The sequence below is a fragment of the Stegostoma tigrinum genome, chromosome 9, assembly GCF_030684315.1.
Source record: "Stegostoma tigrinum isolate sSteTig4 chromosome 9, sSteTig4.hap1, whole genome shotgun sequence".
NCBI lineage: Eukaryota > Metazoa > Chordata > Chondrichthyes > Orectolobiformes > Stegostomatidae > Stegostoma > Stegostoma tigrinum.
In genome coordinates, this window is record NC_081362.1 from 52,380,804 (window position 1) to 52,407,664 (window position 26,861).

A 26,861-nucleotide genomic window follows, 5' to 3' on the forward strand; every position below is an offset into this window, starting at 1 on the left:
CCCCGCCCACGGCCGACGCGGACGGAACCCCGCACACTGCCGGCGAAACCCTGCCCACGGCCGACGCCGACGGAACCCCGCCCACGGCTGATGGAACCCCGCCCATGGCCGACGGAACCCCGCCCACGGCCGACGACCTCATCACTCCGCCCACAACCTCCACAGCCTGCAACCCCAGAGGAGACAGCCACACTGAGCCCTGCCGCATCTTCACCATCCCCCCAGACCTCCCACTGACTGAGGACGAATGGTCAGTCCTTAGCAAGGGGCTCTCCTTTGTCCCCCGACAACCACACATCAACGAATACCAGTCACGGTTGGACACAGAGCAGTTTTTCCGCCGTCTCCGCCTCCATGCCTACTTCTTCAACCGGGAACCCAACCCTCCTTCCACTGACCCCTTCATCCGCTTCCAACACAAGTCCTCCTCCTGGACACCACTCCCAGGCCTCCTACCCTCCCTCGACCTCTTCATCTCCAACTGCCGTCGAGACATTAACCGCCTCAACCTCTCCACCCCTCTCACCCACTCCAACCTCTCCCCCGCAGAACGGGCAGCCCTCCGCTCCCTCCGCTCCAACCCCAACCTCACCATCAAACCCGCAGACAAGGGTGGCGCAGTGGTAGGATGGTGCACTGACCTCTACATCGCCGAGGCCAGACGCCAACTCTCCGACACCACCTCCTACCGCCTCCTCGATCATGACCCCACCCCCGAGCACCAAACCATCATCTCCAACACCATTCACGACCTCATCACCTCAGGGGACCTCCCACCCACAGCCTCCAACCTCATTGTTCCCCAACCCCGCACGGCCCGTTTCTATCTCCTTCCCAAAATCCACAAACCTGCCTGCCCTGGTTGACCCATCGTCTCAGCCTGCTCCTGCCCCACCGAACTCATCTCCACCTATCTGGACTCCATTTTCTCCCCTTTGGTCCAGGAACTCTCCACCTACGTCCGTGACACCACCCACGCCCTCCACCTCCTCCAGGACTTCCAATTCCCTGGCCCCCAACACCTCATATTCACCATGGACGTCCAGTCCCTGTACACCTGCATTCCGCATGGAGATGGCCTCAAGGCCCTCCGCTTCTTCCTGTCCCGCAGGCCCGACCAGTCCCCCTCCACCGACACTCTCATCCGCCTAGCGGAACTCGTCCTCACACTCAACAACTTCTCTTTTGACTCCTCCCACTTCCTACAGACTAAGGGGGTGGCCATGGGCACCCGCATGGGCCCCAGCTATGCCTGCCTCTTTGTAGGTTACGTGGAACAGTCCCTCTTCTGCACCTACACAGGCCCCAAACCCCACCTCTTCCTCCGGTACATTGATGACTGTATCGGCGCCGCCTCTTGCTCCCCAGAGGAGCTCGAACAGTTCATCCACTTCACCAACACCTTCCACCCCAACCTTCAGTTCACCTGGGCCATCTCCAGCACATCCCTCACCTTCCTGGACCTCTCAGTCTCCATCTCAGGCAACCAGCTTGTAACTGATGTCCATTTCAAGCCCACCGACTCCCACAGCTACCTAGAATACACCTCCTCCCACCCACCCTCCTGCAAAAATTCCATCCCCTATTCCCAATTCCTCCGCCTCCGCCGCATCTGCTCCCACGATAAGACATTCCACTCCCGCACATCCCAGATGTCCAAGTTCTTCAAGGACCGCAACTTTCCCTCCACGGTGATCGAGAACGCCCTTGACCGCGTCTCCCGCATTTCCCGCGACACATCCCTCACACCCCGCCCCCGCCACAACCGCCCCAAGAGGATCCCCCTCGTTCTCACACACCACCCTACCAACCTCCGGATACAACGCATTATCCTCCGACACTTCCGCCATTTACAATCCGACCCCACCACCCAAGACATTTTTCCATCCCCTCCCCTGTCTGCTTTCCGGAGAGACCACTCTCTCCGTGACTCCCTTGTTCGCTCCACACTGCCCTCCAACCCCACCACACCCGGCACCTTCCCCTGCAACCGCAGGAAATGCTACACTTGTCCCCACACCTCCTCCCTCACCCCCATCCCAGGCCCCAAGATGACATTCCACATCAAGCAGAGGTTCACCTGCACATCTGCCAATGTGGTATACTGCATCCACTGTACCCGGTGCGGCTTCCTCTACATTGGGGAAACCAAGCGGAGGCTTGGGGACCGCTTTGCAGAACACCTCCGCTCAGTTCGCAACAAACAACTGCACCTCCCAGTCGCAAACCATTTCCACTCCCCCTCCCATTCTCTTGATGACATGTCCATCATGGGCCTCCTGCACTGCCACAATGATGCCACCCGAAGGTTGCAGTAACAGCAACTCATATTCCGCCTGGGAACCCTGCAGCCATATGGTATCAATGTGGACTTCACCAGTTTCAAAATCTCCCCTTCCCCTACTGCATCCCTAAACCAGCCCAGTTCATCCCCTCCCCCCACTGCACCACACAACCAGCCCAGCTCTTCCCCCCCACCCACTGCATCCCAAAACCAGTCCAACCTGTCTCTGCCTCCCTAACCGGTTCTTCCTCTCACCCATCCCTTCCTCCCACCCCAAGCCGCACCCCCAGCTACCTACTAACCTCATCCCACCTCCTTGACCTGTCCGTCTTCCCTGGATTGACTTATCCCCTCCCTACCTCCCCACCTACACTCTCTCCACCTATCTTCTTTACTCTCCATCTTCGGTCCGCCTCCCCCTCTCTCCCTATTTATTCCAGTTCCCTCCCCCCATCCCCCTCTCTGATGAAGGGTCTAGGCCCGAAACGTCAGCTTTTGTGCTCCTGAGATGCTGCTTGGCCTGCTGTGTTCATCCAGCCTCACATTTTATTATCTTGGAATCTCCAGCATCTGCAGTTCCCATTATCTCTGTTTTTTGAGTTGGGTTTGGAGTGGGGTGGGTAATGATGGCTGACTGACAGAATTTTACTTCCAACATGGGATTTAAACTATGCTTGTGCAACTTGTAATTGAATGAGGTGGCAGACCTTAGAACACCTTATGGTGGCAACAACTAATTTGGGAAATCTCCATGCCATACTGTATGGGGCACACATAGGACTTTATTATCATAAATCAGAGAGCCATGGAGCTTTCATCATTGCATTTGTGTCATCTTTGTGGCATTGTCCACAGATTCTGTTCATGGGACTCACACAGAAATTGCTTGGAGGCCTGAACATCATGGCTTAAGAATCCTTGATATATAGGGTGTCAGGCGAAGGCATCAGAAGCTCTCGAGATATGAGCAGTGCTTGGCTATTGCAACTTTGTACATTGTTCGGATGTCAAAGTGTGCTCATCTGTCAAATGGATGGTCTTAACTGAGGCTGGTAATGAAGAACATACTTGAACTGTTCAAATGTCTGCTGCAGTAAGCATATATTTGCAAAAGTAAAATGGTTAACTCCAATACTGCCTTCAGCATAATGGTTACTGTGTACAGTTCTGGTCACCTTGTTATAGCAATAATATTATTTAAGTTGGAGAAGGTTCAAAAGAAATATACCAGGATGTTGCTGACACTAGAGGTTTGAGTTATAAGGAGAGTCTGGGACATTTTTCATGGGAGCATAGGAGGTTGGGGGGTGATCTTATAAAGGTTTATAAAATCATGAGGGGTATAGATAAGGTGAATTTGGTGTCTTTTCCCTAGACTAGAGGATTAAGCCTAGTTGGCATACTTTTAAGGTGAGAGGAGAAAAATTTTAAAAAGGCATGATGGCAATTTAAAAAAAATCACAGAAAGTAGGTCATGTGTGGAATGAATTTCCAGAGGAAGTGGTGGATGCGGGTACAATAATAACGTCGAAAAGTCATTTAGATCGCTACTTGAATAAGGAATGTTTGGAGGGATATGGCTAAAGCACAGGCAGGTTGGACTAGTTTAGTTTGGGATAATGGTCGAAATGGACTTGTTGGACCAAAAGATTTGTTTCTATGTTGCATCAGTCTACATTCTCCCTTTCCCACCCACCACATCTAACTGGAGTCCAACTTCCATGGCTGAAGTGGTGGGAGTTTGTACTGTTGACCTGAAAGACTTGGACGATTCTCCTTGAGTGTCTTTGGGCGTAGGGGCCAAGTCCCCCCAATAGCCTCTCCTACCCAGAAACAGCTTCTCCCTCAGAGATAATGGGAACTGTAGATGCTGGAGAATCCGAGATAACAAAATGTGGAGCTGGATGAACACAGCAGGCCAAGCAGCATCTTAGGAGCACAAAAGCTGATGTTTCGGGCCGGAAGGGTCTAGGCCCGAAACATCAGCTTTTGTGCTCCTAAGATGCTGCTTGTCCTGCTGTGTTCATCCAACTCCACACTTTGTTAACAGCTTCTCCCTCCTTAGCTCAAACTTCTGCTGACTTTACAAATCACAGGCAGGGATGAGGTGGAGGTGCCTGGCGTATGTTCTGAGGGGAAGCTTCAGGCTGTCCATTTATGATTCCTTATCTCTATGATTTGTCTGCTGGCACTGTGCTACTTTAGAGGAAAGGACACATGGAGTAAGGACATGGGATCCTGTTCTCCTCTTAACAAACCATTGATAATGAGTAATGGACTGCTATGTCTCCATGGCTGTTGCCAACCTGTCCACGGAAGCAATCAGACACAAGAATGCCAGGGCCAACGTGATCCTGATCATGTTTGTGGACTCTTTCATCCTTCAGTCCCATTTTCCAATTGCCTGTGACTAAGCTCCCTTTTGATCCTATGCCTGTCTGCACATTTTGGCAAAGTTATTAATGACTGAGACCATGGGATTGCCTTTTGCCTGGGGCCGACCAGACACCTGAACTCTAGCAGCTCTCTGAGCATCGGAGAACCAGGGTATTGTTTCCTTGACTGGCTACAGAAACATGCCAATGAGGTGCTGCCACTGGATTATGCTCTTGATTTCTAGAAAACTAACCAAAGTGAAAGTCCCCGAGCTGGTGGAGGGTGCAGTAGAAGCCTTGTTGGCACATCCTTTGCTCAGGAGCTGGACAAAAAGCCAGGAGAAGCTCCAGGGCTTGTGATTTCTGTCCCTGCTCATCACCACCATGTACCATAAAAAATTCACCACCAGCTTCTGGAGGTCTTTACAACTCTTATCTAATTCTCACAAAAATAGTGAAGGTTGACATTTAGAAAATGACCAGATGATTTCTGAAGGTTTCAAGAAACCTCTAACTTTCAGTAGAGGAGCTGAAAAGATAAATTACTGTCATTGAAATCGAAGTTCTTTATACTGTGTTAATAAAAAGCATAAAGGGAGGAGAGAGAGAAATGGCTTTTCAATCTATAAGCCAGCATTTTCAATGAGACCAATTATGTATAATCTGTCCAATTGAAGACTCATTTCTAATCAATGTCATCTGTGAAGGCCAGGATCTTCATAAATCCTGTCTGATCTTATAGATAATCACATGATTTTCCAGAATAAATATTCCAATCTAAGGGTCAACCCACTTTGTTACCTTCCAAAGATCATCTCCCAATCTGTTTTATCTCTATGTCTTCCCCCGTAACATCCATATCTGCTGAAACTTGATTTATATTTTTACAACAGAAAATACAGATTTTAGAAAATTATGCAAAGAAAATCCTTTCTTTGTGCTGCATTGTAGAAATGTCAACTTAAATAATTTAATGTAACCACACTTTAGCAGCTATTACAGAGAATTTTTAGTCAGCAAAAAGAGAGGAAAAATCTGCTACTCTTTCATCAGAATGATACAAAGGCTTTCAGAAGATAGAACACCTGGTGCTTCCCAAGCTTCAGTCGAGGTCAAATATGCGTGAGGAAAGCAAAGTCCTTGGATTTTGTGTTGCTTTTATTAACAGTTTACGAGCACAAGTACTGTGTTTCATAAAGGCTAACTTCAATTTTCTGAACGTAATTGCTGTTTTCAGATTTCAAAATTCAAAGCAAGAAAATTCTCAACTTGGCAATAAATTTGAACGAGATACCATTAAAACCCACACTTGCAACCACAAGCTACAAAGAAACAAGTCACAAAAAGCCCTACACTAGCAGCAGTGCATCTGAAAAAAAAGTTCTATTAAGAACAGTAATAGTGCATGCAGTGGCTTTGATCTTTAAAAGCTCTTTTTGTTAGAGCAAGTAGTCAAATAATTGCTGTCAAAATATTTTCAATCACTCATTTTGCCTTATAAATTATTTTGAGCAATGCCACCACGCTGCTGCAGCTGGTTACAAAAAGGTAACTAATGAGGTACATGGACCTTGAATATTGTAGTTTCTGCCTGGCTTATCCTAATCTCAGTTGATATCAAGATCTGTAATTAGCGTCTAGGCACTTCAAGTATGTTGAATTACATAAAACGCACTGTACAGAAATAGGCCATTCAGCCCAACATGTGTCTCATGAGCCTCCTGACATAGCTCTTCATCTCACCTTATCAGCACAATCATGGAGTATGGTAATGGTTGTTTTTCAATATGGAGGAGACTTGATATGCTTCGAGGATCAGTGCTAGGATCACTACATTTAAAGAAAAACAAAGGGCATTATATACACATAACAGAAATCAAAAATCAAAATGTCCAAATTTGCCAATGAGGCCAAACTTGAAGGTGTCACAAAATGTGCAAAGGATACAATATCAACCACAATAGGAACTACAGGTAGGTTAACAGAATGGGCAGCAAGTTGCAGAAAATTTAACAGGAAGACGGGTGAAGTGACACACTTTAGCAGACAAAATGAGTTGTGGGTAGTAACAGAAAAGAACTAAAATGGGTGCAGTTGCAAAAAAAAAGAAATTATCAAGAGTCACCGGGACCTGGTGGCTCACATGCGAAGCATTCAAGATTTTAGGCTTTACAGCCAGAGGACCTGAGCATGAAAACAAACACATTAAGCTGAGCTGGTATTTTCTTCAGCTTCAGCAGCACCCTGGGACTGAAGGATGACTTTCATCCACTCTGGAGTTGTGAGTCCTGCGGCAGCTAAATAGTCTAATGCTGGAATTACGCATTGCTTTAGATGCGGCAAGTGATGTTTGAGGCAGATGAGTGAAACATGTGGGTTTTTGCATGTCCCTTCTGCAACTGGCGCCTGGGCGTGTCAGAGTCACTTTGAAATGGCTTACCCTTTCATAAAGGCTTCATCTCTCTTTTGGGCAGCCTTCAGCAAGAAATTCCCACAAATTGATGGAAATGTTGCATTATTTCATGTAAGTTTGGAGGATATCCTTGAAGTGCATCCACCACTGTCCTAGCAACTGCTTGCAGTAACAAAGTTTGCAGTAGAGAGCTTGGTGTGGAAGCTTTACATGAGGCATACAGACAATGTGGCCCACTTAACACAGCTGACTAACAATAACCGGTACCTCAAAGCTGAGGATGTTGGCCTGAGAGAAGACATTGATATCCGAGTGCCTATCCTACTGTTGGATTTTCAGGATTTTGCAGGGCTGTCAGCGAGAATAATTATCAAAGGATTTTTGGTTTTATTTTCTGTGTCACTGCTACATGCAGGAAGACAGCTCCTGTTCTCAAGTCCTGTAGACAGAGTTTGGTGCCAGGTGTGAGGCCTTTGTCAAACACTGCTTTTCAAATGGCCAGAGGCTTCAGATGGCACCCTAGAGGCAATGTTGTATTCCTCGTCAGTGTCTCTCCTCACTGACAGCAGGCAGATAGAGCAAGGCTCTGAAGAAGGGTCCCGACCCGAAACGGCAGCTTCCCTGGTCCTCTGATGCTGCCTGTCCTGCTATGTTCCTCCAGCTCCACTCAGTGGTATTACGATAGAGGAACTGTGCCTTCCAGATATCTAGTTTAAGGCCTACCTTTTCAAGTACCTCCAGGAATGAACCAATGATGGTTTGGAGTTTGACCTGGCTAAGCACATCTGCATATTGCAGCTCATTGAAGCCAACATCTGGAGCAAGGATATTGTTATGAGATTTTACATTTGCCTCTCTGATAAAATAAGGGGCTTGCTAAGAGCAAGCCATGATTTAGGTAGTTTCTCAGGAGAGGGGCTTCATTGGTGTCGGCATTCCCTCGTCAATCACATCTTTTCAAACCCTTGGGTCCCTCACAGCTTTGGAATTGAAAATCACCAATGAGATGGAACACATCCCCCATTGAGGTGAAGGACAATGACCCTTCAATGTTGGAGTAGGATATTTCTTTGGGATTGTTGATTGCTTTGAGTTGGTGTGTATGCCGTGATGACTGTGGTGTGGTGTTCAAAGGTGAACCAAAATATCATGAAATGGTTATTTATCCCTGCGTTCCAAATGTTTTGTTTTCACATTTTTAAAATTATTAGGCTGTAGCATTTTCCCCACAGCTCATGTTAGACTAACTGGCCTATAATTTTCTGTTTTCTCTCCCTTCCTTTTTAAATACCAGGTTTACATCCATCACCCTCTAATCTGTAGGAATTGTTCCAGAGTTGATAACATTTTGGAAGATGACCACCAACACATCCAATATTTCCAGGGCCACCTGCTTTTGTACTCTGCAATGTAGATTATCAAGCCTGGTGATTTGTCAGCCTTTAACTCCTTAACTTCCCCAGCACTATTTGCTTAAAATTACTGATTTCTTTCAATTCTGCCCTTTCACTAGACCCTTGATTTACCAACATTTCTGGAAGATTATATGTTCCCTCTTTTGCATAGAGAGAATCTGCTATTTTTGTTCCCCATAAGAAATTTTTCTTGGTTCACTTGAATGGTTCCAGGGATGAGGGTTTGTTGTTTAGGTTGGAGAAACTAGCACTCTTCTCCTTGGAAAAGAGCAGGAGGTGGGTGAATTTACTGGGTGGATGCAAAGGCTGGATAGCTTTACATAAATTCAATAGAATCATAGAGATTTACAACGTGCAAACAGGCCCTTCAGCCCGACTTGTCCATGCTGCCCAGTTCTCACGTTTAATCTGGTCCCATTTGTCTGCTTTTGGTCCCTATCCCTCGATATCTGTCTCACCCATGTACCTGTCCAAACGTTTTTTGACTGACAAAATTGTACTCTCCTTCACCACTACCTCTGGCACCCCACCCCAGACACTCACTAAGCTTTTGTGAAAACATTGCTCCTCTGGTCCTTTTTGTATCTCTCCCCTCTCAACTTAAATTTATTCCCGGGTAGCTTTCTACTTTATCTATGCCTCACTTGATTTTAGGGACCTCTATAAAAGGTCACCCTTCAGTCTCCTCTGCTCCAGGGGAAAAAGTCCTAGGTTTTCCAGCCTATACTTTTAACTCAAACCTTCCAGTCCAGGTAGCATCCAAATAAATGAAATGCTGATCCTGGAAAGAGGACTAGGGGATACAGGTTCAAGGCTTTGGTCAAATGATGCAGGGGCAGGGTGGAAGAGATGGCAGGGAAGGAGATGAAAAGATGATGACTTGCAGTTTGAGGGTGATGGAAGCAGAGATTTGAAAATATTTGTAAAGGAAAATTGGATGAGCAGTTGAACAAAATACATTTATGGCTATAGCGATAGAGCAGAGAAATGGGTATGATTTCGATTGTTGTACATTGAACAGGCATAAAACGGATAGACTAAATGGTTTCTTTCTGTATCGTAATGCTGCCATTGCTTTATCATAGTCTATCTGTTCTACAAATATCTGTTAGCCAAATGATCTATGATCATGTTTTTTGGTCTGCACAAGTTTCACTTTACTTCATCTCATCAAGAAACTCTTCAATTTCTTCTTCATATAGTTACCCCAGTATCAAACTAAGTCTGCATAATGGAGACATCCACGTTTTCAGAAAGCACCTTATCTTGAGAGTCACGCACAAAGAAGAGTGAGTTCCTTTAGTACAGTAATACAGAAAAGAAAAACTTAAGCACCAAGGAGAGGAAGTAAGAAATCATTGAGTAAAATTAAAATGATTTCAGACATATCTCTAAGCTCCTGGCATAAGATTCAATAAATTTTAACATAATTGCACCCACCAGTGTTTCCAATACTGACTAGCTGGTATTTCAGTAGCATTAGGGGACGAATACTCAATTAAGAAGGGGCAAGAAAACTGTGGTCTGAAGTTTGGCACCTGCAAATACACTTTGTATGGATGAGTATTTATTCTGGGGTGTGTCCATGTTTTTCCTTAGGCCATCCTGGCTGCTATTTCTATATTTCTATTTTTCTTTCCACTTTGGACTCCAGGCTGTAATGGGCTTGCAAGAGTGATTTCATACAAAGAATATAAGGCTTAGTCTCAACTTTGCCGTGGATGGAAACAGTTCAGTTCTTACTATGGAAGGGCGACCCACAGCTCTTGCAAGATTACATGTGAAGAACACAAACTTATCACTCTGTAAAACATCTTTTAAACAAGCTGTGTTAATCTAGAGGGATATTATCCCTGATCACTTTGTGTATCTTAAAGCTTTGTGATCACTTTCTGATGTCAGCCAAATTTGATCAGATTTTGACTCATTCACTTGTAGGCTGATATTTTGCAGCTCTAGAGCGGACAGCCTTGAAGCGGGGTCAATTGAAAGCTGTGGGAGAGGGAAAAGGGATGGACAGATCAGAGAAATTGATAGGCAATTGACTCTCCAGACTAAATGCCTAAAATACCATGAGCATCATGTAGTCCAGCGATGAAGAAAAACTAAGAGGAAAAGGTTGGAGTTAAAATGATCCACACAGCAGCAAATCCCATGTCCAACAATAAGAGAGAGAGTTTAGGATGGGTTGTGGCAGAAGACTGAAGAGGGGAACAAAAACAGGTACCAGTACAAAAGGAGAATGTACCCAGTAGCAAAGGAATACAGGCTGAGCATAAGCTACAGTTAGAGGGGCACTGTTAAAGGCTGTGCCTTTAAAGAGAGCATTGCAGAGATCTGTGCCATGGTGATAGATGAGGTGAGTTCCAGTGACTTTGGTGATCACCTGATGCCAGGTCCCTAAGCTGGTACATTTCTATATCTCCAGTTCACTCCTGAAGCTCCATTGGATGTTAGAAGGCACAACAATGCCTCCTCTTCCTCAGGAAGGTCAGGAAATTTGACATGCCGAAAGATCTCTCACCAACTTCTACAGTGCACCATGGAAAGCATACTGTCCAAGTGCATACAGACCTGGTATGACAACTGCCCTGCCCAGGACTATGAGAAATTACAGAAGGTGGTGTGCACAGCCCAGACCATCATGGAAGCCAAACTTCCATCCATAGAATCTATTTACACAGCTCACTGCCACAGAAAGGCAGTCAACATCAAAGACCCATTGTACCCTGGTAATGACCTCCTACAACCTCTTTCATTAGTCAGAAGCTACAGAAGCCTGAACGCACATGTAAACAGGTTCAGGAACAGCTTCCTTCTGGCTGTTATCAGACTGTTGAATGGGCCCAAGCCTCAAATAATGTAACCTGCAATGTAACCTGTATGCCTCTAAGTCTTTTTGATCTGTACATCCTTTGCTTGCTGTGATCTGCCTGTATTGCTTGTAAACAAAACTTTTCACTATATTTCAGTACACGTGACAATAAATCAATCTACAGTTTCACCATTTGAAAACATATCTTTATTACTGCTGCTAAAGTAGACAACTTCACGTTTTCTCATGTTATACACAATTTGCCAAATTGCCATCACTTGTTCTGTATTTTGCCATTGCCTGAGTTGTCTTTACATTTTTCCGACCTATGTACCATCAACAAATTTGGCAATCATACATTCTACGCCTTCATCCAAATCATTATATTAATTGTAAAATTTGAGGCTCAAGTACTGGTCCTTGTAGCATCTTAAGAGGTGGAAAAGTCTGCAGGTAACAGTCCTCCTCTTGATATTGATAATTCAGCCACCAGCCCAAGAACACTGAAACAAGCTGTTCAAACTTCAAGTACTAACATTTGACTTGGATCTGACTGCCTCTCAGGAGCTCTGTCGTACTGCAGCTGTGACACATCACCCTTGCTGCAATCATTAATGTGCCCTAATTTAGTACCTAATTATTTTATTGAATTAGGTCATTCTGACCTCTGTACCATCAACGAATTTGGTAACCATACATTCCATGCCTTCATCCAGGAAAGAACTACTCACCAAATAATTAATGTCTTTTCCCATGACTAAATAAGAACCAATTCCTGAAGGCTGGGAAAGTTAGATAAAAAGAAACAAAGAAACAGCTCTTACCTGCTTCTTCTTATCCCCCTAATCACCGAGCTACCAATGCTCAAGCACTAAGTCACTCCAAGTTGGTTATTTATATTTTATTAAATTTAAACTATTTTCCTGATCAGTCTTTTCAGAGATGTTACTATCCACCTCTGGAACAAAGTGGGACTTGAACCTGGGCCTCCCAGTCTTGTGGTAGGGACACTACCATGGCAGCACAGGTGCAACCCCACTATTTGTGTTTATATGCTACCAACACGAAAGGCCTGGCTGACTCATTTTTAGCGTATCAGTTTCAGCTGCTTCCATAAATAACTGAGCAGAATGGCTCTTCCACTGGAAACCTTGTTAATTCTCTGCCAAAAGTTTGTGGCCTTTAGAAGTTGAATTGTAGATTACAGCTAAATGATAATTCTAACCAGCCCTTCTTTGCAGTGTCAGAATAGGTTGAAATAGCCTCTCTCTGTATCGTAATAACGATGATTTTAGGATACTGCAATGTCTACAGCATTTTTGTGAAATAAAGCCTTTAGAAAACAGTGATTGTTCCTATTTGCATTGGTTCAATTTTTAAACTCATTTTACTTCTGTTTTGCAATTGCCAGTTGGCTACTACAAAATGACGTTTTGGAGAATATTGAAGAAAATACCTTTGTCAATCTACCCAATCTTAATGAAATGTAAGTAAATAAACTTTGGTACCTTTTATTTGAGAAAAAGAATCTGTGTTTCCTTTATTGTTCACTGTCAATGTTTGTTTGTTTGCTTATGGCCCAGATCTTTCAATCAGAATGAGAAACCCTCAGCAGAGTTTTCACTTCTGAGGCTGGGAGTCATCGTAGGTCCAAAATATGGGAGGGACTTCTGTTGGGGTAGGGGTGAGGAGTTGGGTGGGAAGGGTGGGTTTCCCCACACAATTACAGTTTTGTCTGTTCAATATAAATCCATGTGTGGGTAAAATGCCAAATCTTACATAAAGAAAATTCTGGAACCCACCAGAAGCCTCCAAAGTTTGGGTGCCGTATTTAAAATGAACTCAGTTAGCATTTCATTCTCAGCAGTCCAGAAAATTATTCAACCTCTGCCTATCACCACCAGCCAGCCTGAGAGATGACAGAAACCAAGCTGTGCTCTTCCAGGGTATGTATTGTAATGATTGTAACAAGGTCAGCCAGATGGACATAATTGAATATGAGTTCCCTGATTGGGGCTGCAAGCCTGGTTCAATCAGGGAACTCTGGCTGACAGATATAAATGGGAATGTCAGCCACCCTCTTCACTTTGAGAGCTAGCTCTGAGGGGGCTAAATCAGTGTCAAGGGCTCAGCATGTGTTTAAAAAAAAGTATGACTTGGTGATGGGATACCATTTTCTAGTGAATGCTTCATGCTCCTGTGAGAGTGAAGTACCATTGTAAGGTTGCCACTGCACTGCACTGTAAAACACTACGGGAGATAGGATGCCAGGCAGGAGATACCTCGGATAAGTAATTTCTGTCACTTCATTAAACCTACCGGTATAAATCTACTGGCATCACAGTTGGTACTGCCTTTCAAGCATCTGCCAACAATCACATTTGAACATTAAAGGAGCCACAACACTCAGCAGCTCAAGCACCAAACGATTCCTGGGCAGGCGTGTTGGCCCATTTAGGCTTTGCTTCTCTGACTGGGACATCTCATGAGCTGATCAACATTGAAAGGCATCACTCTCACACAGTAAGCATTTGCATGAAGAAGCGATTCAGTTATGAAGGAGATTTGTAACAGAAGATGTTTGTACTCACTGGAGTTTGGAGGAATAAATAGACACATATGTATAGGCTGGTTGTAAACTGACATCTTTCAAACTATTGGCTAACTAAGTTGCATCCATGAACATCATTCCAATAGGATATGCACCGTTATTACATATTCATGATATGTTCATGAATGCAATAAAAGTTTAACCCACCTGAAAAGTTCTTAGAACTCACCAGTGAAAGGTTAATCCACTTTTGGGAACCTTGTCTTTTTGTCTCCCTCCTGGAAAATTGTACCATCTCTCATCTTGTTCAAATAAAACTGTACACTGACCTGCTTTCAATTGTTCTGAACAATAATTCTAGAAGAGGACCCTTCAGAACTGATGCATTGCAGCAAACCTTACAGATAGCAGCACAAAAAAAACACACTAATGCCTGCTTAAGTGTTTGAATCTCTCAAAGTTTCTGTGAAAAACTAGAAGGAAGGTGAGGGAGTAGGGTAGCAGGGTGTCAGGTGGGTAGAAGGTCTGGGGGCACATGTGTAATAGCAGATAGGCTGATCAGTGGGTAGAGTGAGAGATAGGCAGGCTGGCTGATGAGTCGAGTGCTCGTGTGACAGGTTGGGGACTGGTAGGTTGGTGGAAGGATCAGTGGTAATTTGAGTTGCGGGTGGGTACGTTGACAGGTGGCAGGATGGCACGCAGGTGATGCAGGTAAGGTGACAGATGGATACCGCGAGATAGGTGGGAGGGGTCACAATCAGGCTGGGATTAGAACTAGCCAGGCCATTATGAGCAGTTGTCATGTTGTGAGGGTAGTTGAAGGGATAGATGGGGTAGTCAGGTCAGAGTGGTAGTCAGGGGTTCATGGTTAGGTGTGGAGTCAGGGCATTTATTGAGTGTTCAGGGGTTCAAGGGGAGAGTCAGGGAAGTCAGTATAGGAAATTGGAGTAGGGGGATCAGGTGTCTAGTTACCCAGAAGTTAGACCAGGTTTATTCCTATCCAACGCTTCCTGGTTTCCAGTTAAGAAAGTCGAAATGGTCCAAAGTCTCCAGGGCTCAGAAATTCTTCACATTGGAACTTCAAACCTACTGTACAATTCCAATTTAATTCTTGCATTGGGACCTCTCAGGGAACCTGAAGCAGAAGATCTGGACCTATATCTATGAGTATATAATGAAGTTTGTATTCTAGATAAATGCTTAAGAAGTTAGGTGTATGGGAAATGGGACACAGCTGAAAAGAGAAGAGTCCAAAGCTAGGAGAAGACCTGAGGAGACCGAGTAAAAAGCTGAAAATGGAGAAGAATCTGAAGGCAGAAATAGAATCTCAGAAGATTTCACGTATGAGGCAATAGAGAGAGCAGACTCTGAAGAATGTCAAAAAGAAGCTGAGAAGCTTTGAAGCCAAGCCACGAACTGATAATATACTGGAGAGCAAAGTTACAAAAACAGAACACTGTGATAGCTAGAAAGGGAAAAATAAAACAAATGCATACCTTGGTCAGACCAGCGCAATAATTCACAGGGCTTGCAGTTGTAGTTGAGAGTTTACTGTTTCCACGACTATTTAAAAAAAAACACAGAAACCAGCTGTTACAACTGATCTGAGAAGCTCGAGACAGAATGATTAGAGAAGGTGATGGCCTAGCATTTTTATCACCTGGTCATTAATCAGGGATGCAGGTTCAAATCCTGCCACGGCAAACGGTAGAATTTGAATTCAATTTTTCGGGCCCTCTTGTGGCACAGTGTTAGTGTCACTACAGCTGGTCTGAGGGGTCCAAGTTCAAGTCTCACCTGCTCCAGAAATGTGTAATAGATTAGGTTGATTAGAAAAATAGGTTAAATTAAAGAAAACACAGGATGGTTTAACACAAAAACTATGGATGGGGGAGCAAAAGTCCAGATTCAGTTTGATCATTGAATTGGAAGTCCCAAGTCCTTTCTTGTTTGAGGATTCTTCTTTTTAAGTTTCATTCATGAGGTGCTGTGGGCCATCAACAGAAGTAACATCCAACACAATCTGTAATCTCATGACCTGGCATATTCCCCCAAAATAAGTTTACCATCAAGCCAGGGAATCCACCCTAGTTCAACTGAGCCGGTAGGAGGGCATGCCAGGAACAGCACCAGGTATATGTAAAAATGAGGTAACAACCTCCTGAAGCTACAAAACAGAAACATGCCAAGCAGCATACGCAGGAAGTGGTAGAGAGAGAATGAAATCATGACACAACCAATGGATCAAATTTAAGCTCTGCAGTCCTACATATATGGTGGTACACAATTAAACAGCTCACTTGAAGAGGAAGGCTCCACAAATATCCTCATCCTAAATGATGCAGGAGCCCAGCACATCAGAGCAAAAGATAAAGCTGAAGCATTCACTACAATCTTCAGCCAAAACTGTTGACTGATGATCCATTTTAGCCTCCTTCAGAGACACCTGAAATTGCAGATGTCAGTCTTTAGTGAATTTGATTCATTCGACGTGACATCAAGAAGTAGCTGGAGGCTGTTAGGGATAGGGTTACTGGATATTGCAAAGTCTATGGGCCTCGACAAAAATTGGGTTATAGTACTGTAGACTTGTGGCCCGGAACCTGCTGTACACCTTGTTGAGTGGATCCAGAGAAAGTACAACACTGGTATCCACCCCTGGAACACCACCACCTGCAAGCTCAACTTCAAGCCACTCACCATTCTTTCTTGGAAACTTATTGCTCTTTATTCAGTGCCACTATTCATTCATATATCGCTGTACCGTCGCAGGGTCAAAATCCTGGAGCTCCCTACCTGAATGCTCTGTGTGGACCTGCCTACAGCATACTGACTGCAGCGGTTAAAGAAGGCAGCTCATAACCACTTTCTCAAAGGCAATTAGGAATGGAAGTAAATGCTGACCCAGCCAGTGACACCAAATACCATATGAATGAATAAAAGAAAAACTGTAACTAACTGTAGCTCAAACAATCTGAAACCTACGATCAGCCTGTTTTTCCTGAATTCAAAATCTCTGTTTCAAAATTTGCCCCCTTACTGCTTTGAAAAGTAAATCAGGTGGAATCTCTTAAGGGCCAGAACAATGTGGACTATGGCAGGATTTGTTTCAGTAATATGTTCAGTGCCTGGCAAGATCTATGTTGCGTCGGGAGCAACTTGCTGCATCTTCTACGTATTTGCTGAGTGATGAGGTGAGTTTCTTACCAGGCACTGGTGGGTGCCAGTGGACAGGGATGATTGCTTGTTATTAGCCCCATTAACTGCACAACTCGCATCATTAATATTCAGTTTCCCATCTTACCACACATGCCAATGTCGACATTGCAAATTTTTGATGATAAAGTCAGAGCAGGTACCTGGCGACTTCAACTTGTTGCTTGTCCTAAAGGACCTCTGTGTAGTACTAACAACTCAGGGCGTTGGTCCATGCAACCAATGTCCAGGAACATTGATATCTGACATGTGGCCGCATCTAAGAACTCTCATGGCACATTTCCAATCCATTTACAGTGCACTTCAATGCTGCATCTCAGAGTGAAACAGTAGCTGTCATTGTACTGCTGGAAGGACACTGTGTGTTCAGGGACATGGACTCAGCTCATGGGCCGGACCAGGCTGTCTCTCCATTTTCTCTCATAGTGTTCACTCACTCTGTGCCTTCCTAAATGCTCACTGCATCCCCGCTTTCATTGCCTTGACTTACTCTTTCTGCTTTTCCTCTCAACCGGTGATACTAGGTTCACACTACTGCTGTATTGTTGTACTATTTAGTGCAGACACAAAGAAGGAAGTTTGTTATTCAGGGCAGTTGTCATTGCAAAGTGAGATAATCTTCGCTCCAGGATCCTGGCACTGTGAATCAAGGGGAGCCTCTAATACCAGGCCAGAAGCTTGGGCACAGTCTGTCAGCTACTCTTAGTGTTCAGTGTGAGGATGTGATCCACCTAATAGGAGAATGTCAGGTAGCTTACCACCAGTTTTCTTACATTGTCTGCATTCCTCTAGACAGCACAGAGTACACTGCTCTGGGTATCTCCCTCAAACCCGGTTGGCATGACCTGTTGTTCTGGCATTCTGTGCTGTTCCTGGCCAGGCCAGAAGCTTGGATACAGTCCGTCAGCCAATCTTAGTGTTCAGTGTCAGGATATTGTCCACCTAATAGCACAATGTCAGGTAGCTTAGCCCCATATTGATTATTTTTGCCCTATTGTGGACAGTTTTTGTCTTGGAATGAAAGGGAGTCAAGTATGAAGGGAGATGAAAATGGGTGTCACTTGTTGCAGGCAGGGCAGTGCCCCAAGTAAATAAGTAGGCAGCACAGATGGCATGCAGTGTTAGTGATGTTGGGGGCTTGTTGTGGTGGGAGCAAGGGAGCAAGGCAACGACGGAGAGAAGATGGTACAGACAATAGTGAGAATGGTAGAGCTTGAGCCTTGGTGGGAATTGGTTAAGGTAGCGGTGATAGAGTAAGTATGAGATATTGGAGTGAAAGTGGTGACAAGCTGGCAGAGTGGTGAAGATCACTGGCAGTTATCCCACATTGTCTACATTCCTCCAGACAGCTCAGAGTACACTGCTCTGGGTATCTCCCTAAAACCAGGTTGGCATGATCAGTTGTTCTGGCATTCTGCTGGTCCTGGGGGAAGACAACATCCCTCCTTCGTGCCATCCTGTCCAGCAGGCGCTCCGGGCTCCTGGTCACAAAATGGGGCAACACATTTCCCTTGTGTGCTGTGACTATGGCACATGTCAGAAACCATGCAGGGCAGCTCCAGACTAATAGTGCTTCTCCAGGTGCACAACAGGCTTTAAAGATAGCATCAGTGATATTGGTCAGCTCCAGGATACCTGGGCTGTGGAGAGTGACTTCAAGAAAGGCATTTTTTAAACGTGGCAAGTATGAGATTAAATGGGTGCCATTAGAGTCTAATAACTGTGTAATGAAGCAAGTTTAGTAAGATAGTGAAAACTCTCACTAGGCCTCAGAAAGTGAAACCCTTCAAAAAACTCAATGCAACTGGCACTTCACCAAAGAAAGCTAAACGGTGTGCATCACTTGATTTTCCCAAGTTTCAAAACTCTTCTGGTATTTGAGCTATAGAGCAGCACCTGACTTCTATTCTAGTTCAGGGCTCAAAAAGGAAATGTATGTAGTTTCTTACACTACAACGAGGCCAGAAGTGGGAGCATTGGAAGCAGTACTTTCAAGGATAAGAAACGGCTTCAGGCTTATACATGAAGGAGCAGGAACACTGAATCAGCCTTTGGGTGACATTCTCATGTATAAGAAAGGAACATTGCCAGGGAACCAAGGATATGCTAAGGGCTTTGCAAAATCTGGAATGCACACTAAACTTGAAATACTAATTCTCTATAATGATTACATTTTCTGAGACACATCATCCAAGGACAAGGCATTATGTTGGATTCAAGGAATTGAAAGGCCATCAGAGATTTTCTGGCTCTAATGTGTATAACTGATGTACAGTAATTCTCGGACATGGTGTATCAAATAGGAAAGTTTATCCTCAATTTAGCCAGTCTTACTCAGTCCATAACAGAGCTTTTGAAGAAAGACCAACAATGGTCATGTAACTGGGAACAGACTGCAGCTGAGAAAATGAAGTTACTTTAAGCTAACATTCTGGCACATTGCATTCATGTTATATTCACTGTTATAGCTGGAAATGTATCATCTATGCATTGAGAATCAGGGCTTATCTAAATTAGAATGGATTGAATACAAAAATGTGTCTATCTTATGCCAAAAGCCTTGACAGAAACAGAACAGAAATATGCAACCATAGAAAAGCAAATACTAACATTACATGATGATGCGAAAAGTCTGCAATTTCTTTCACAGGATTGAAATTCTAGCAATCAAGATAGACATTAAGTGTTTTGTAACATTATTGGAATTAAAATAAATCTCAAAAATGCTTCTATTAATACAAAGATTCAGACTTAGACAAATGAGACATGACAATGCCATTGTTTATGTTTCTAAACAAGGTACAAATAATGTCTGAAACACTGTCAAGTACAATAATAGTTCAAGTAGTAAAAGAGGATTTTATTCTTGATGAAAAGGTAGTGTTTTAATCTTTGCTGATAATCAACACTACAGGCACAAATGAGCAAAGTTCAAATAACTCTGTGCAAGGGTGGTTGAAATGTACTCCAGTTGGCAATGCGCTGAAAAAATTATCATGAGCAGACACAATAGTTGCCAATATTGGAGGTTTTGTTGGTATATGGCCATGGAATATTTATACCAAAGTCAATGTGAGGAAAAATTCTACAGAATCAAAAACCTAGAGAATATCTAGGTGTCATGAAGCACAGAACAATAACGCAATCCTCAATGCACTTGTGAAAAACCTAGAGAATATCTAGGTGTCATGAAGCACAGAGCAATAACGCAAACCTCAATGCACTTGTGAGGCATTTCCAAAGATATACAGGATTAAATTTTATCATGTGTGCCGTATATGGTAAAGTGCTCATAGAGCCAATTATTTCATCAAGATTTTTGGACAAGCATTGAGAAAGGCTAACAGCAGATTTGTTTGATTTCATATTAATTGGAAGGCATTTAAAAATGGATTACTGTTTTAGAATAGAACCTCAAGCCAAAAATAACCTCTCTAGACAATGATAATAAAGAACAAATGAACAGACACCATAGCATAAAGCAGCAGAGCTGGTATAACGCTAGGCATAGAGTTGCCAAGCCCACACCCAAGGCAGAAAATTGTATAATTGAAATAGAAAGATTCCTTGCACCCTCAGTGATCAGGGCATTGAAAAGGATCTTTATGATGCACTTTTTCCCAGAAGGTTAAGTATCGAACAACGGACCTCAACTTGTGAATGAGGATTTCAGGAAGTTCGTGATGGAGATAGGCATCAAACAGAGAGGGCCAGTCAAAACCACAAAGTTGTGATTCCAGCCTGGAAACTAGCTCTACTCCGTTACAGAGGAACACCATTGAATAATGGGTACTTACCAGAGAAATTGTTAATTGGAAGGCATTTAAAAATGGGTGTACTATTTTAGAATAGAGCCTCAAGCCAAACATAATCTCACAAGACCATGAGAAGGTAGAGTAAATGGAGAGACATGACAGCATAAAGCAGCAGAGGTGGCACAACTCTAGACATAGAGTTGCCAAGACTAAAGCCAAGATAGAGAGCTTGGTTAAGGGACAAGAAGACAGAAGCCACAGTCATCAGAGAAACAGATCAATGGAGATCATATATTGTTAGAATGTCTAAAGGAAAATTCAGGAGAAACAGGAATGTCTAATTTTACTCAAAGCAAAGAGTGAGACCATGTGTGATTTTCATAAGACAAAGGATGGATGTTCCTAAACTACATAATGCAGTCTGCTATGTGATACAGCTCTTACAGAAATCATCACCTTCATGTTGAAATCAGATGACCACATCAGGATCTGTTGTCCAAGTTCTAGATCGCCTTGAGCTGTGAAATTTAGATGCTGAGATGGGGGGAATGTAGTGGTAATATTGCTTATGGTGCTGTTAATGATTACAATTAGTTTTTAAGTAAATAAAAATAACGTAGGCCAGGTAGAAAGAGCCTTGAGCAGGGAGCTAGTATAATTGTATAAACAAATAATGATGTAACTGATTACGTGATTCTGGAATCAGTAAGAGAGATCAAGAGAAGGTTTTAAACAAGAAGAAGCATGTAAAGAGAAGGGTATATTGCACAAGACAGCTAGATGGGATCACTTGCAATATACAGATGTAAATAAAGCAGAATGACAATACTGTGGGAGTAGAAGAGTCTTTCGTAAAAGTAAGGAGCAAGCAGCCACGGGCAGAACATATATATACATCCAGAGCCAACATTACTGAGGACCATGATTTAATTGTGCTAGTAGCAGCATTTCAACCTTCCTACAGTTCATAGTGATTGATTCTTTGTTTGTGTTATTATGTTTAAAGTACTTCCTGCCTCAAAGACAGTCCAGTTCACTTTAAGTTGATTTTCATTAACCTCTACTGGACCGCTCATAACATTTTTTTTTTCTCTGTTCAGAAAACTGATGGCATAAGTCCCAATGTCTATATTGCGAATTGCCAAGGTGCTACTCAAATTTTTGTTAGCAACATAGTCACATTCCATCCTTACCTTTCTTTGAATCCACTTTTTAACCCAGGACACAAGGCAGTGAATGTATCCTCCCAAGTCTTCCCTCCCAATCTAATTGTTTTGAGGACCCACACAATGTCAGTTGGTTGGATGGCATTAGTTCAGTATAGATTGGGGATTGGCCCTGAAACTGTTGCTATATATGGCTCACATAGGGCCATGTATGTAAAATACGAACACATCCAGTTTAATCTCTGCACAGGTTGTGAGAATGAGAGCAAGGAATTGGTAGTTCTGGGCTTAAACTGTTTCAGTGACTCTGGTATTTGCCTTTCCTGCCTTTTGTCAGATTTATATTTGGCTTTTTATAGTCAGAAATCAGACGACACCAGGTTGTCGCTCAACAAGTTTGTTTGATATCACAAGCTTTTGGAGCATTGCCCCTTTGCTAGTTGACAAAGAGGCAACACTCCAAAAGCTCGTGATTTCAAATAAACCTGTTGGATGATAACCTGGTGTCATCTGATTCATTCTTGTCCATCCAAGTCCAAAACCGACACCCTCACATCATAGCTTTTCAAAAGAAAGTTATTTTTGTTTTTAGCAAAATAGGCTACAGCATGTCAAATCTACTTTGTAAATTTTAGGCTAGCAGCTTCCGTTGTCAAGTGAATGATGTCAGTCGCAAGCAATTTGTTTCAATGCTAGCACAAATTGTAACAGGCTTTTGTAGCCTAGTGGTAGTGTCCCTGCCTCTGAACCAGAAGGTCCACATTCAAGTCCTACTTGCTCCAGAGATGTGTAATAACATCTCCAATCAGATTGATTTTAAAAATCTACATAAATTGTAACATCACAGATGTTGAGTTCTCTAAATAAGTCTGAATATTAACATTCAATGACAACTTCAGTCATTGTTGTCGAGTTTTAGAAAATAATTTGCTGTATTTTACCTCACAGTATATTGGAGAATCTTTTTTCTGTATCTACAAACAATTGTTCCTCATATATGTGTTGTTTTATAATTTTTACGTGGCATTTTTACATGAAGTATACTTCTTGTCCCCAAGCCATGGTATGTTTTTATTTTGCTCCAGCATTTTTGCTTGACACGTGCATGTTAATTCTACTGCCATGAGTCATTTTTTTTCCAATATGTTACTACTTTCCCTGCCATTCTCCCAAAAAGTCGTAGAGATATACAGCACGGAAACAGAGCCTTTGGTCCAACCAGTCCATGCCAACCTAAACCAATCTCGTTCCACCTGCCTGCAATTGGCCCATATACCCCCAAGCCTTTCCTATTCATGAACTTATCCAAATATCTTCAAAACAGTGTAATTGTACCTGTATCTACCAATTTCTCTGGCAGCTCATTACACACATGAACCAATCTCTGTGTAAAAAATGTCACCCTTCATTTCCTTTTTTAAATTTTCTCCTTTCACCTTAAAAATACGCCTCCGAGTTTTGAACTCCCCATCCTCAAGAAAAGACCCTGGTCATTCACCTTATATTTGTCCCTCACAATGTTATCAATAACGTCAACTCTTAACCTCCAATGCTGCAGTGATAAAATAACATTACATGACTTTTTAAAGCTACTGCAACTAGCTTTTACAGGGAAATATGAAGAGAAAATTTGCAGTGATGAACTGCACACGTGGATTTTAGTTCTTTGAGGAGATGCAGAAACAATACAGAGGAAGTAACTTCAGATGATCAAACACAATCTGGAATCTATTTTTTAAAAAGTGCACATTCATTTATTGAATGATTGGACCATTTGGCTCTCTTATGAAAGAAGCAGTCCAAAAATCCATTTTTTTTCATGAACAATATATACCTTCACTGCTGTTTTGATTTGGGGCAAGACTTACTGACTTCACTGAACATCTTAAGAAATTCCAAAGTTATCGCGATGGCATTGCTGATTGTCGTTACTGAAAACCAATCTGATCATATCTGTTAAAGATTCCCAAATAGGCTCAAAATTATTTAGGCATAGAAGGAACTGGAATCATAGGCAGAGACACTTGGCAAACAATATGCTCAACTTTGACATTAATCAACAAAGTGAACTGAATGTTCCACAACACCACAAGCAAAATGATAAACAGCTGTGAGAGGTTAGGGAGGAGTTTCTGATTTGGGTGAAATCAACGAAAAAATTTAGTCCCAAAATTGTGAACATCCCTGCCAACAACCAGTGAATAAGGCAGAAGTGTAATCTTTCAATAAAATAATGTGCCTAAAATAAGCATTCCTCGCTGTGTATAAAAATGGCGACTTGCACAGTTTGAGTAATAAATTAATGTTAAAATATACATTTTAATTTTAGATTTTAAGCATAATGTCAATCTACTGCTTGTAAGAAACACACATTTAAATAACTTAAAATGACCTTTAAAAGGAATAACACACTATTTCCTGATATACAGTTAACAAATTCTCCGTGAATGTAGTTAAAATCAAAAGCTTTTAAAATATTCTTATTTTTGCCTTTGCACTCAGAAAATACAGCTTTTTTTTGCTTTCTTTATTCTTTCATGAAATGTGGGCATCTGGGAAAGCCTGCATTTGCTGTCTATCTTTAATTTCCCTTGAACTAATTGGCCTGCTAAGCCATTTCAAAGAACAGTAAAAAATTGTGGCCATGGGTACCCACGTGGACCCAAGCTATGCCTGCCACTTTGTAGGATACATGGAACAATCCCTCTTCCGAAGCTACATTGGCAGTAAACCCCACCTCTTCCTCCGTTATGTTGATGACTGTATCAGCGCCGCCTCCTGCTCCCACAAGGGGCTTGAACAGTTCATCAACTTTACTAAGACTTCCACTGCAACCTTAAGTTCACATGGACCATACCTTACCTCTCTCTCCTTCCTGGACCTCTCTGTTTACACCTCTGCCAAACCAATATCTATTTCAAGCCTACCGAATCTCACAGCTACCTAAAATACACCTCCTGTCTCCCACCTTACTGCAAAAATGCCATCCCCTATTCCCAATTCCTTCGCCTCCACTGTATCTGCTCCCGAGATGATGCATTCCACTCCCGAATATCCCAGATGTCCTCATTTTTCAAGGACCGCAACTTCCCCTCCACAGTGGTTGAGAACACCCTCAACCGCATTTCTTGCGTTTCCCACAACTCATCCCTCACATCCCCTACCCGCAATAACAACAAAGACAGAATCCTCCTCATCCTCTCATACTACCCCACCAACCTCCGGATTCAACACAACATCCTCTGCCACTTCTGCCACCTGCAATCTGACCCCACTACCAAGGAAATATTTCCCTCCCCACCCTTAACTGCCTTCCAGAGGGACTGAGGGACCCCACCACCCCGGCACTTTTCCCTGCAACTGCAGTAAGTGCTACACCTGCCCCTACACTTCACCCCTCACCCCCATCCCAGGCCCCAAGAAACCTTCCACATTAAACAGATGCTCACCTGCACATCTGCAAATGTGGTATACTGTATCCGCTGTTCCCGTTGTGGCCTCCTCTATATTGGGGAAACCAAGCGGAGGCTTGGAGGCCATTTTGTAGAACACCTACGCTTGGTTTGCGACAAATGATTGCACCCACCAGTCACAAACCACTTCACCTCCCCCTCCCACTCCTTGGACGACATGTCAATCCTGGATCTCCTCCAGTGCCACAACGATGCCACCCGAAGGTTGCAGGAACAGAACCTCATATTTCGCTTGGGAACCCTGCAGCCCAATGGTCTCAATGTGTACTTCGCAAGCTTCAAAATCCCCCCACTGCCAACCTCATCCCAAAACCAACCCTGCCTCCCTGACCCAGCCGTCGTTTCTCCCGCCTATCTGCTCCTCCCACCTCAACCCCCACCCCTACCTCCCAGCCTCATCCCCACCTCCTTGACCTGTCCATCTTCCCTTAACTGACCAACCCCCATCCGAACTCTCAACCTACACTCACCTTTACTGGCTCCACCCCACCTCCTTGACTTGTCCATCTCCTCTCCACCTATCTTTTCCTTTATCCATCCTCTATCCACCTCCCCACTCTCTATTTATTTCAGAATCCCCTTCCCCTCCCCCATTTCTGAAGAAGGGTGCAGACCTGAAATGTCAGCTTTCCTGCTCCTCTGATGCTGCTTGGCCTGCTGTGTTCATCCAACTCTACACCTTGTTATCTCAAAAAATTAACCGCAGTGTGGAGTCTGGGGTTACATGTCGACCAGACAACGTAAGGATGTCAGATTTCCTTCCCTAAAGAATGTTATTGAACCTGATGGATTTTATAGACTGCTGAAAGGCCTGCGAACAAGCATGGTTAGCAGGAAATACCAGCCATGATTCATTTATCCTGTGATAGGGCAAAAAAATCAGGGAAACTTGGGTTGTGCTGAGTGCAATTTGTGTATAAAGTTCAGTAATCCTTTGAGTCAGCTGTAGCAAGGTTGTCTGATTGCAATGCAAAAACAGGGGACAAATTTGAGGCCGATAGATCAACTTTCCTTTTTTTTTTGTCTGGTTCACATTTGGCTGAAGAATGCTGGTTAAATCCTGCATGTCTATGTAGGCCAGAGATAATGGGAACTGCAGATGCTGGAGATTCCAAGATAATAAAATGTGAGGCTGGATGAACACAGCAGGCCAAGCAGCATCTCAGGAGCACAAAAGCTGACGTTTCGGGCCTAGACCCTTCATCAGAGAGGGGGATGGGGGGAGGGAACTGGAATAAATAGGGAGAGAGGGGGAGGCGGACCGAAGATGGAGAGTAAAGAAGATAGGTGGAGAGAGTGTAGGTGGGGAGGTAGGGAGGGGATAGGTCAGTCCAGGGAAGACGGACAGGTCAAGGAGGTGGGATGAGGTTAGTAGGTAGCTGGGGGTGCGGCTTGGGG

The 26,861-nt window shown here is 43.6% G+C and overlaps 1 protein-coding gene across 4 annotated transcripts in view; it reads left to right on the top strand.

Annotated features, from left to right (window-relative positions):
• The window catches only part of LOC125455043 (lutropin-choriogonadotropic hormone receptor-like), a 179,287-nt gene that overhangs the window by 91,643 nt on the left and 60,783 nt on the right, over positions 1-26,861 (top strand). For all 4 annotated transcript variants that reach the window (XM_048536546.2, XM_048536547.2, XM_048536548.2 and 1 more), the window contains exon 3: positions 12,714-12,788. In XM_048536546.2, the coding sequence (XP_048392503.2) occupies positions 12,714-12,788 (75 nt within the window). The remainder of the gene's footprint in view (positions 1-12,713; positions 12,789-26,861) is intronic.